This window comes from Atta cephalotes (genome assembly GCF_000143395.1).
Source record: "Atta cephalotes unplaced genomic scaffold scaffold00034, whole genome shotgun sequence".
Classification (NCBI taxonomy): domain Eukaryota; kingdom Metazoa; phylum Arthropoda; class Insecta; order Hymenoptera; family Formicidae; genus Atta; species Atta cephalotes.
In genome coordinates this window covers 1,619,788-1,631,790 of record NW_012130098.1, presented here as the reverse complement: position 1 = coordinate 1,631,790, position 12,003 = coordinate 1,619,788, and the positions used below count along the sequence as shown (strand labels likewise).

The following is a 12,003-nucleotide window of genomic DNA, read 5'->3' as shown; positions in this document are numbered from 1 at the left end:
GTTATATAAAATTAAAGTTTGCAAAAATAAAGAACATAAATAAGATTTAATATCTTCATTTTATACACATGTTCTAAAACAGATTTTTCAACAATTTGAGAAATTTTTACTTTACTATTTTATTTCACTATTTTCGAAGTATTTACTTTAAAGTATAAAATTAAATTTGCAAGAGATGAAGACTTTCTTTCTTATAAAATTTTATAAAATTTTTTGAGAAAAATTTCTTGACTAGAAAGTTTTCAAGTTTTGTACAAGAAATCTTATTTAAAAAAAAAGGAAACCTTGCAAACTTTAATTTTATACTTTGAAGTAAATATTATACTTTCAAAGTAAATATTTCGAAAGTCTAAAATTATAAAGTTTATTCTACTGTATATGAAATAAAGATCTTGTTATTTATTTTGCGATTCAATCTCTAATTCGGGAACTGATTTAGATACGGAATTCACTCGATTTCATTAATCGTAAATTGTTTTGCGTAGAATGTGTATCACAATTAAGATATTATTTAGTTGATTTTTTGTAAGTTGTGAAACTTATACACTCTGTGTTTGATTGTTATGATTGAAATGATTTATAGACTATTACAATCTTCTTGTACGACGACAGGTATTTGAAAGTATATAATTCATGTCGAATCCTTCATCGAATAAAGCAATCGAACTTATTTGAATATATACTTGCTATGTTGCGATTCGAATACAGGTGACAAAGTCCCCATTGAATCAATATATTTGTCAGATTTAATTGCAAGAATTCTTGAAAATATGAATATTTATATACACGAAAGATCTTTTGAGAGATTTCTCAAATAAGTGCACGAAGGTGAATTCACTTAAACTTAAACATGTCGGTGGCAAATCCTGTTTCGAGATACCGATACTGTCTGTCGAGCACGGCGTGAATCATCCGTTCATGGACAAAGGTGGGATTCGTTTCCTCGCTTGGGACACATTATGCCTTCAGTAACACGTTGCAACATTACTGCTTAAATGCCACACGGAGGTGACCATACAGATAAACCGCTTGTGCAAGTAACGAATAAAAAAATTCCTTGCGCGAGCATTAATGGCTAGTCATTAATGGATAGTAATTAGCACCGAGAATCTTTTATATACTGATTCTATAAGCAAAGACTCATAAATGAGAAAGTGCAAGTCTTTGCAATATTAAATTAAGATAAGAATGTGAGCTCTGCGGGCTTTCACTTATCGTTCTCAAATTTCTTTTCCAAATCTGCATGTGATAATGTACGTTTCTCTACATCGATCATCTCATTATAAGTTCTTACTTTGTAAACTGTCTGAGATGTGTAAAAAATTGAATATCATGTCCACTCTTGGTCTTCATTTGTCGTCGAATGGAGAAATATCTCGAGAAAGACTTTGACACAAAAGCCTCGTTTTCTCTCGCACTTTCCTACCATCTTGCCGCTTGACTAATCAGACGCGTCATGCATCGTACATTGCGCTGAGACGTGACGGTAGCGCGTATCATAGTCTCGGAATCGGCATCTTCGATATCGTATGCAAATTGTACAAAGATAAAATAACCGACATGAAATGTATATCCGCTACATATCCTTAGGAAGACTTCCATTTTCTTTCTTAATGGACATCATAGGACATCGTCTACAGTTCGAATATATCTCATAAAACAATTTAATTATTTTAACCGCGAATAATTTTAGAAAATTATTATTACGTTTACTTCTGAGTTAGTTTAGTCCTTAACTATAATAATTAATTATGTATATGGACTTTAAATTTTACTTGAAATATTTACCTAACTATTTCGATATTAGTATTCGATAGTGTGAATATTATTTATCATAATTCTCTGTATGTGTGTTACGCGATTTATAGATTATCTTCATGCTTGATGATACATTCTTAAATGCCAACGTTCGTGAACATGGCAATTCACTTTATTGGGGTAACAATTAAACGATGATATTTTTTTATTTATCACATATCACATATGAGATATCATTTGAGATACCATATTATATATACTGTTACATTGTACAGTGATATTTATTTTTGTCATTGTTAACATCGTGATACCTGATGATATATCTTATTTTAAAAATCTTATTCTTTAACGGATATAATAATTATAGGTGGTAGAAATATAGGTGGATGTAACGAGATCACCTGATTTTCTCTAGATCGACTTATAGGGAGAAAAGTAACAGTTTAGCATTTCCCGGATAATGCGATTATGAGCTAATTATCTATGAGGACGCACATCCGTTTCGCTCACTTTTCCATCTCGCTTTCGATAACACAGGACGCGTACATAGGCATCCGCTTTACGAGATAAAACGTGTGTTCTAATCATCAATATTGACTGGAGGTCAAATTGGCACGTTAAAAAATGCATCGAATTTGCACGCGTGTGTTTCGAACTAATGTAATTACTGGTCATTAACATAACGACCGCATTCTCCTTCGCCGATATAGAACCGGTGAAAGTGTGTATCGATAATTAGGAAGAATAAAATTATGCTGCCCCGTTAGACCAACCTAAATTCGGATTCTTCAGCGAAGAGAATTAGAGAGTCTTTATGATCGATGCTTACGTCCGATCATTGATCGATTTGTTTTTGCATTTTACGACGGTTGTGCTCGGTCGTATAAATTACCTATTAGCCATGTTCAGTAGAATATTTATTTTGCAACTATTGGATTATACTTTTAGATCTAGAAGAGTAGTCCTAATCTCAATGAAGAAAACATCCAACAGTTGCATAAATATTCTATTGAATGTGACCGTTATCATCAGCGTGATATGTATACTAGTAAAAATAGTATAGCTACTACATGACGTTGCACGCCTCGTTAGCATTGATAATTATCGATCTCAGTATATTTGTTATATAAACGAAATGCGGTGTCTGTCCGGAAGCAATTCCTTTGTATCGTAAGAGAAACAAACGGATATTAGGCCCCAATAACTCGATTCTCATTACCGGAAATACATCAGGTTCTGGATTACAGGAAATGATCGCGGTATAGAAACGGTTCTAAAAGTCTTAAATATCATTTTATAATACAACATTATATCTTGCCCGTTTATGCGTTCGCTTATACAGGATCTTTGTAATGTATTCGAATTAGCCGAATCTTCACGCTTCAGGACTTTGCAATAATCTAATAATTTTGGCCGTAAAGTGTTTCTTCGAAAGATAATTAAGGTTTGCTACGCATGACAATAAAACTGCAGACTATTTAAAAGATTCAATCATTCGCAAGTGCAAAGTCGTGGCTTTATCATAATAATTCTAATAAGAGTAAAGTAAAAATGATATACATAATTGATCTTTCTTATCCTAAACTATTAGTTACAAATGAATTTAATTAATTTTTAATTTTATTTAATTGTTTGGTCTCACAAATTAAAGAATTGTTTACAGGAATTTAGAAGTCTTAAATCAAGCGTTTGTCAATAAACTTCTACAACAAAAATTTTGTTTGTTTGAAATCTTAAATTCATATTTTAAGTTTGGTGGTTTAATCCAGTGGAACATCCTGTATAATAGGATATTACGTAAAATATAACAAAAAGTACTGTGAAACTCTTAATATTGATTTTATTTGATTTTTCATTTCAAAAGATTGCTTTGGAATAGATTTAAGTATTGAATGACATCAGTTTTTGTGAGAAATATCGTGAAACTTTTGTGCTATCTATTTGCTATGAGCGTAAGATATTAGATACATCCCTGGAATAATGGAAGGACGCTTTCGGTCTCTCTCGGGAACGAGATAGAAATTGTACTTTCCAATGTGATAAATTACGCCGATTATCGACGTATATATATAATTTCTGTTGTCACGGCTCGTTCACGCGCGGGTGTGTCCGAAAGGAATGATGCGACTGCAGCGAGATTGACGGTGCACCAAAGAAAACGTGCCAGACTTCGAATTACTAAACACGTTCGGATAACAGTTATCACGCTTCACGTAGAATTAGCGAATATGTTATTTTCGCACAAGAAAGTGGATAGTGAAACCATATAGGGCTTCATTTCGATTTGTAGTACTAGAAGACGATCAAATGATGAGAAAGTGTCGTTGTCGATTTCAGCGATAAAAAGAAAGTTCAGCAATTGAATTATTTGCATTAATGAACTCATAAATGAATTAGAAATTTTAATACCTTGTATGAACAAATTTTCTATTTATTACTTAATGCTACAAAAATTAAACTTATATTAAAAATTGAAACTATTTTATTAATTAATTTCTATAATAACATCTAGAGACAATTTTTCTATTTTTAGAAAGTATCGTTTTTGAAAAAAAAAAATTTTTTTTATATGAAAAATAATCAATGAAGTGATAATTTATTCGAGTTTAAATTGATACAGTAAAAAGAAAATTTTATACAAAATTTGTGAACATTATTTTTAAATGTTATTACAATACATAATGTATTTTTGATTATATTTTGTCATTGACATTCATTCAATAGTCAGACTTTAGGCGAAATAGAATTCTTCTTATAATTTTATATATGCCGTATATTTTTTATGTACTTTATTATCATATATGCATCTTATATATATATAATACATATTCCATATGTATCGTTATAATACTGTATACTGAATCTGTAAATTGTCTGTATTATTAATGATTGATTCTTTCTGTATGATGCACATAGTATTATAGCTGCGAATTACAGATTGTAAAAGTACTCTCTAAAACTTTTAGAATAAATCTCACTCTTAAAGATTGAAAATTGAACCACTCTTTTTTAAGATTGGTTCAATTTTCACTCTTTAGTGAGATTCCACTTCAAAAAATTTAGAGAGTAGACTTTATATTCTGTACTTTCTGTTTTTTTATAACAGATTATAAGATAGATTTCTTCTTGTTGTTGCAGCAGTGCGGCAGCAATAGCGGCAGCGGTGGTTCGACGGAGGGTGTCGTGGTGAACGTCAGTACCAGTAACGGCGTCGGCAGCGGTGGCAGCGGCGTCGGCGTTAGTGGCATGGACTGCATGCCTTTGCGCCCCGGTCCGTTTCACTACCTCATCAGCGAGCAAGCTAAGTCCCTAGTAGCCCTGCAGGAATTGCAGAATGAAGTCGGTGCCCTGCTCGAGTTCCGGGACCTCGTCATCGAGACGTTCCCAAACCTCCGGCACAAGATGGCCGCGACGGCGTCCGCGGGTGCGTCCGTGATGTCGTCTACCTGTACCCAGAGTTCGCACATCCCGTTACCGCTGTCGAGCCCGTCCTCGCGAAGGATCAGCGAATGGGAGCCTGGCAAAATAAGGCGGCGAGTAACACGCGAAAGTAGCAGCGGCGGCGGCAGCGGTGGAAGCGGTAGCGGAGGTGGAGGTGAATCGTCTTCGTCGCTGCCTAGAAGCCGCAGCAACTCCCACAGTGGCGGCACTAAGAACAACTGCAGCGCGACAGTTCAGGATTCCGGTTTCAGCACGGAGACCTCGTCGAAGGACAGCGCTTCGACGGCGATTGCGCCGCGAGCGAGCAGTCCCCGACCGAATACGTTGGACGAGGCGGAGGACGAACTCTGGAACCTGCTAGATGTGATCCACCGCAAAGGGATTCGGCTGCGCGAAGAGGTCGAGTGCCTTCAGGGTCGTTTGGAGAGCGTGGCGACAGAGGAATTAGTGTCGACGGATGTGCTCGAGGCTGTGAGAAAAATCACTGATCTCGGTGATACTGATAGAACAATTGGTTGCAATAATGTTGTCGATAAGAATGTCGATCCACAGCAACAGGATAGTAGGGACCCACAAGTGATAGCTCTCAGGCGGGAGAAGGAACAGCTATTAGACAAAGTGGCCGAGCTCGAGGCAGAGACGATATCGAGTCGTGCCCGAGCACAAGAATTGCAAACAGAGTTGGCCGCCTTATCGGCACTGAAGACTGGTCTGGAGGATCGGTTGCGGGCTGGACTGACCGAGAACGCTTCGGAGATTTTGACACCGGGCGTTCAAAGACTGCAACCTATTGCGCCGGTAATTTCCTCGCCGAAGAATGCCAATGTTACTAGTATTAAGAGCAACAGTTCGGCGTTCGTGTCGGTCACCGGTAGTCCTGGAAGCAAGGCTCACAAGAGCCGCTTTCGCACGAGGACTATCGAGAAGAATGTATTATTGGATGTTGTCGGATGCAATGACGAGATGCGAAATGTCGACATCGATGTTGAGGCAAACGTAAATGAAAGGCGAGCCAGGTTGGGAGCGCTCGATTCCATCCTGGTCTCGCCCACCAGGGTGACTCACGTGAAAGACGTTGACTCAAGGAAGATTGCGGCCATTCTTCGCGAGCATTCGTCCCTCGAGCTTCAGCGGCACCTAATTACTACTACCGTCCATAATCAGGTAAGATCGGTCATTCCTATTCTAATACATCTATTTAAAAGTGAAAAGAATAAACTTGATCAATGACTGTTAATTTCTTAACGACTTATTGTTTGCAGGTCCTACAAAAAAGGCTAGATGAAGTCAAGAAAAGTACAGAAACTCTCTCAGAGCGATTGGACAAAGCGCGCGAGGAGAACGATGATTTGCGTTTCCAGGTGAGTCGTAATCAAAAGTCGCTGCATATACATATAGCAACTTTATTTAAAAGAATTTCAAAAAAGTATCACATTATTAAGTGCGTTACATTCTTTTGTAAAAGAGATATTCGTTATAATATTACAATATTATTCATTACAATATAATATGATTCATATCTCTTTCAGTTAGAAGAACGAAATATCGAATTAGAAGGCACGCGAGCGCGAGTGCGCGTATTGGAGCGTCTTCAACAACGACCGCCAACAGAAGCCGAACCGGAGGCGGATTTGGAGCATCCCAGATGCGAGCAAAGCGGCCTTGAGCCCGGTAGCAGTACGGAGTCCGCGCGGGACCATCATCAGCCAGTAGAGATTAAACCGTCGCCGCGGCGGCGTCCTAGTCGTATACCTTTACCCGGCAACGTGAGCGGCAAGACAACGACGACGCCTACAACGAGCGTGATTGCAACAACGCCTGCACGACCGCCCAGTCACGGCAGGAACGATAGCAGGGAATCACTCAAATCGCTAACGAGACCACCGCGTGATTCTAGTCGCGACAGCCATGGCGGCGGCAAGTCGTTATCGAAACCGCGCGAATCCAGTCGAGATTCGTTAGGCAATAGAAGTCTGTCCAGGAGTGGCGGTAATGGAAGCAACAGCAGTAGCGTCGGCGGCGGCAGCAAGGAAACAAATCGGGAGTCATCTTTGAACAATCGATCCCTGCCGCGTAACAATTCCAGCCGAGACTCCCTAAACAAATCCTCCTCGCTGTCCCGCGCCCGTGACTCGTTGGAGTCTAACAACAACCTCGGCACATCCTCGCCCAACACGGGAACGGTAAACGCTCCCCCTCGACGACCGCCCGCTCCTGCACGCCGTTCCCACAGCCTGGCGCGCGCAGCGACGTCCGTCGATGCGTCCGAGAACGGCAAGGTACGACCTGTAAAGCAATTCTTTTGGAGCAGCTGGCTGAAGTCACCGTTGTCCAATGGTCCGGTATAGTAGAGAGCTCTCGGCAAGCCTTCTCTCTCTCAGGATGACAGGCTGTAGTTGCTCTCTCTTAGGGACAATCATCGCCTTCAACATCATTCCCTTCGAAGTCCACTCTATTAATCTTTGTAACGAGATTAGAAAACTGCTCCTTTTTGCTTCCCGATAGTATCTCGTCTCAACTTGCACTGACTTTGGTCTCGTTAAATTAAGATTAGCTAGACGGACTAAACAGCATCATTCCATCGTCATTTTCATTTGACAAATCCTTCTGTATTATCTTGCTAACTGTTTCATCTCTGTACTTTCTCGCTACTTTAACTATTACTATTACTGTCTTATTACTGTTACGTCATATCCTTATATAACAACCGTAACTGTGACTATATCATCTAGTGATACCGAAAGTACGTATATTTATCGAAGCTGTATCTAGTACAGTTTCCTACGATGATACAGACACATGCACCGACTTTCATAATGCTGTTATTTCCTGCCGTTTTTCCCGTGACGTCTATCTTCATTATGTCCTTGTTCTATTCCATTCCTCTTCTATTCTACCGCGGACTTCGACATGGTACCAACGATGTACAATCATGCAGGAACAGAATTCCCGTTTTCGCTGAGCCACTATCTTTGTCTGATAAATCGATGTTCCTGGGGGAAAAAAAAAACATCTGTAACAATACGTGCAGAGACTTGAGCGAACAAATCGACTAATTCTTGTTTTAAAACCACCAATTGTCCGCCCAACCGTCCACCATACCAAATCAGTCTGATCTGGAGGGCAGGCGAGCGTGCGTTCGAGCCCGTCCCCAACGGCGGTCCAATAAAGAAAGAAAGTGGTCCCTTCTCGCGTGCCGCCGGTTTTTTCTCGTAAGTTATGCTTCTTTTATTATCATTTGCTTTGATGCTTTTTTCCTGGATGTGGTGAGCTGTAGCCTCTATCTTTTCAACCTATTTTCATTTCCCCCTTTTACCCACACCGGTAGAGAATACACCATAGTTTGAACGCTCTCACTTGGATTTTGGCATGCGCACGTACCCGTAGTCGAATCTCCCAGATTACGAATATCAGTAAGAATGCTTATCTTTGCAAATATATTACATGAAAGTTCTTTGAACTTTTGGAATGGATAACGTAATTTTAATATGCTAACGCGTTTTGTTTGAGTACTATATAGAGCTAATAGACAGACCATCGTTCGTATTAGTAGTCTAAATTTAAACTTTTAAAATTATTTTTTTTAATTTCTTTTCATTTCTCTAGTGAATGAAATTATTCTTCTCTTTCAGGGGATATTGCTAATTCTATATTGTATACAATTTATAGATTAAATAGAAACTAATGTATTCTTGTTTAATTTCTAAGACTTTAAAGGCTGATTTCTATGATCCACACTAATGTTAGAAAAGATGATAAAATACATTTGTATATTATTTCAAATTGGCATCAAAAAAGGGTTAAACGGTTATTCGCACAAATTTGGATTTTTTCGCTTTTTCTTCTCTTTTGCGATTTATTTACGAGAACCCGTCAAAATTTGCATGTTCGGCCGAATATTTCATCAAAATCTACGCATTACGATAAACGCGAGCTTCTATTGCCGAAGTTTTATTAAAAGACCGACCGCTAGACAAAACTAGAAATGTTCTAGCCACATTCAGATAATTCCACATTTATCTTTCATTCATAAAAACGCACACAACCATACACGCTCGATTCGTCGCATATTCATTTACCTTGATACTCCCATACATTTTAGTACATACTTACTCAAACAAATCTCTTTACTCTCATGACAGAAGGAGAAAAAGAGGAGAAAATTTTTATTTAGTACATTTATTAGCACGTATCATTATGATCATCATCAGCATTCAGCGCTAGCGAGTTTTCCTCCCTGCTCTTTCAAATGTGTGTTGTATGTTAAATTGATTTGCTCTTTTTGGTTGCTGAGATTTGATTTTATTTGCTAGCGTTGCTTGTTTACGGATTATAAAAAAAACTCGAGAGAGCCGTCGTAGTCGTGGCCTATTATAGTTCCGCACATCCGCGATTGAGGGAAAATGAATCAATTACACGTTTACCTGCTTGGCCTTACGGTTCATTGTCCATCTTATGTCCAGCATCGCGCGAGACGATGTTACATTTTACGATATATTGCATTCGCTAATAAAATTCATGACACGCTCTCTTTACTTAATTACTACGATTCTTATTTTTTTTATATTTATATAATGTTTATATTTATGATTGAATTCAAGTTATTAAGTAGAAAAGTCGCTTCGTACGAGAATTTTACTTTTGCTCATACATATGTTATATAAATACGAAGGCTAACAGATCTTGATACCTCAGCATTAAAACAGCCAGTAGTATTTTTACAAATTGTTATCATTCTACATTTAACATATAAATTTTTCCGTCAATTTTCACGCTACAAAACTGACATAAACCGGCTGTTCTAAATTCTTGGGTATTAATATAAAGTTAATCTCTTTGTCATGCATTTCTTTAAGATGTATCTCCAAGATATATCTTTAAAGCGATGCTGTAATAGCGACAGGAAAATTTTGGCACTTGTAATATAACAGGTAAATTTTATTTATTTAATTGACTAACACGCATTTCATATCTTCCAGAACTGCATCGAATCACCAAGTTCCTGGTGCTCGACCAACAGCAGTTTCCGGCACAGTGACTCGTCCCTCTATCCGGACTCCTTGAATCAAGAGACATCGTCCGTTACCGGTTCCACACGAGTAGAATTCATAATCGGTTCGCCCACCAGGCGCTTTCGCCCGAGCTCCGCGTGGCCTCACCGCTATTTCGACAGCATCGACTCGGCGGCTACAGTGCCAGAGAGCCTGCTAACCGACGAATTTCCTCTACGACGCGGCGGCGAGGCCCTGGCCGAGTGCGATTCGCTCGAATGTCATCCGATTTCAAGTGAAGATTAAATGCGCCAATCGTCGACGTTAATGCGAAGCTAGTAAAATGGCGAGTCGCTTAGAGCGAACTACTTGCTCTTGCTTCTTTCCATTATTTTACACCATATCACTGGCTCTGCTTCTACGCGGCCTTATTCTCATCGCGTCATCGACGCGTGCGCGCATGTATAATTAACAGAATTCTAGACACGTGAAACATATTCGTTTAGATGATATACGCTGGAGAAGCGACACTCGCGTTCTCAATGACTCTTATTCTGTGCCTTTTTAATATTGAATTTTCGTTTTTGTTTGTTTAAGAATCACGTCTTATGGAGATTCTAAACGGACAGAAATCCAATGATTCTAAATTGAAATATAACAATACCATTTCCATGCAGGGCTTATATGTACTTCCCTCGAGTTGCATTTAAAGAATATTTCATATACCTTTATAACATGACGGAGATTTTTTAGCAGTCAATTTTGCTATCTAATCAAAAATGAAAACGATGTATTGACTTGCACCACGAACGTACATTGATTTGTAATGTACATAACTGATATAGCTGATATATAGTAATTGTGCAAAAAAAGTTAAAGTTATTATCATCAATTTCATTGATGATACAAAGATAAAAAAAGTCAAATTTCAAATTAATACAAATATATCATGTTTATTTATAAAGTAAAGGAAAAATAGATACATACTAAAGATATATTTAAAATTCTTTTCGAATTTTTTAAGAAGAACAGGACTACACATTTCTTTCTATCTTTATTGGAATTACTTGTGTGTAAAACATATACCTAATTTATCAAGAGGCATATGTGATGAAATTCTTATCAATTGAGAAATATTTTTGAATATTTTATCGAGTCGCATATCAGTAGACGCAAAGCCAAGCGTTTATATTTATTTGATGTTATGTTTGGTATTATTTTTAATATGTAAACGATTTGGTTTACCTAACCAACGTCAAGAATGAGTTTGTTAATCAAACTTTCGATTACTTGGTCTACGTTCGGTGACTTTGCAATTATGTAAATTTTATATTTACATCTACAGTGCTATTTTTTTATGTATTTCTCACGAATTTGTAATTTCTTTTATTATTCTCTAAGCGAAAAACTTTCGGTAAAAAAGGTATCGTTAGCAATTGAGTGTGTGAAAAGATCCGATCGTATTATTAGCTCGCAACAGAGGATAATAGCACAGTCGATATTTCACATTCCGTAGCTGCAATTTCGTATTCCATTTAGCATTTCTACTTTCGATTTGATAAATTACGATTAATTGCTTTCTTATTTATTGCGTATATTATAATAATGCGAATTTATGTCCGAATTTAGTTGATATTTAGTTGATGAAAAGTATTGTGCTACAATTGGGCGAAATATGCGTGACTGTTTAAAAATTTAAAAGACAAGACAAACATTGAAAATTCTTATGGAAATATATTGATATATATTGAGTATTCTCCATTTATATTTTGTCAGAAATAACATATCATGTTTAATTATCGCGCTCATTCGC

At 37.5% G+C, this 12,003-nt stretch overlaps 1 protein-coding gene across 1 annotated transcript in view; it reads left to right on the top strand.

The window, feature by feature from the left end:
* The window catches only part of LOC105621574, a 72,339-nt gene extending 61,843 nt beyond the window's left edge, over positions 1-10,496 (top strand). The window contains exons 6-9 of the mRNA XM_012203044.1: positions 4,865-6,363; positions 6,462-6,560; positions 6,729-7,478; positions 10,179-10,496. Of these exons, the coding sequence (XP_012058434.1) occupies positions 4,865-6,363; positions 6,462-6,560; positions 6,729-7,478; positions 10,179-10,496 (2,666 nt within the window). The remainder of the gene's footprint in view (positions 1-4,864; positions 6,364-6,461; positions 6,561-6,728; positions 7,479-10,178) is intronic.
* The last annotated feature ends 1,507 nt before the right edge of the window (positions 10,497-12,003 follow it).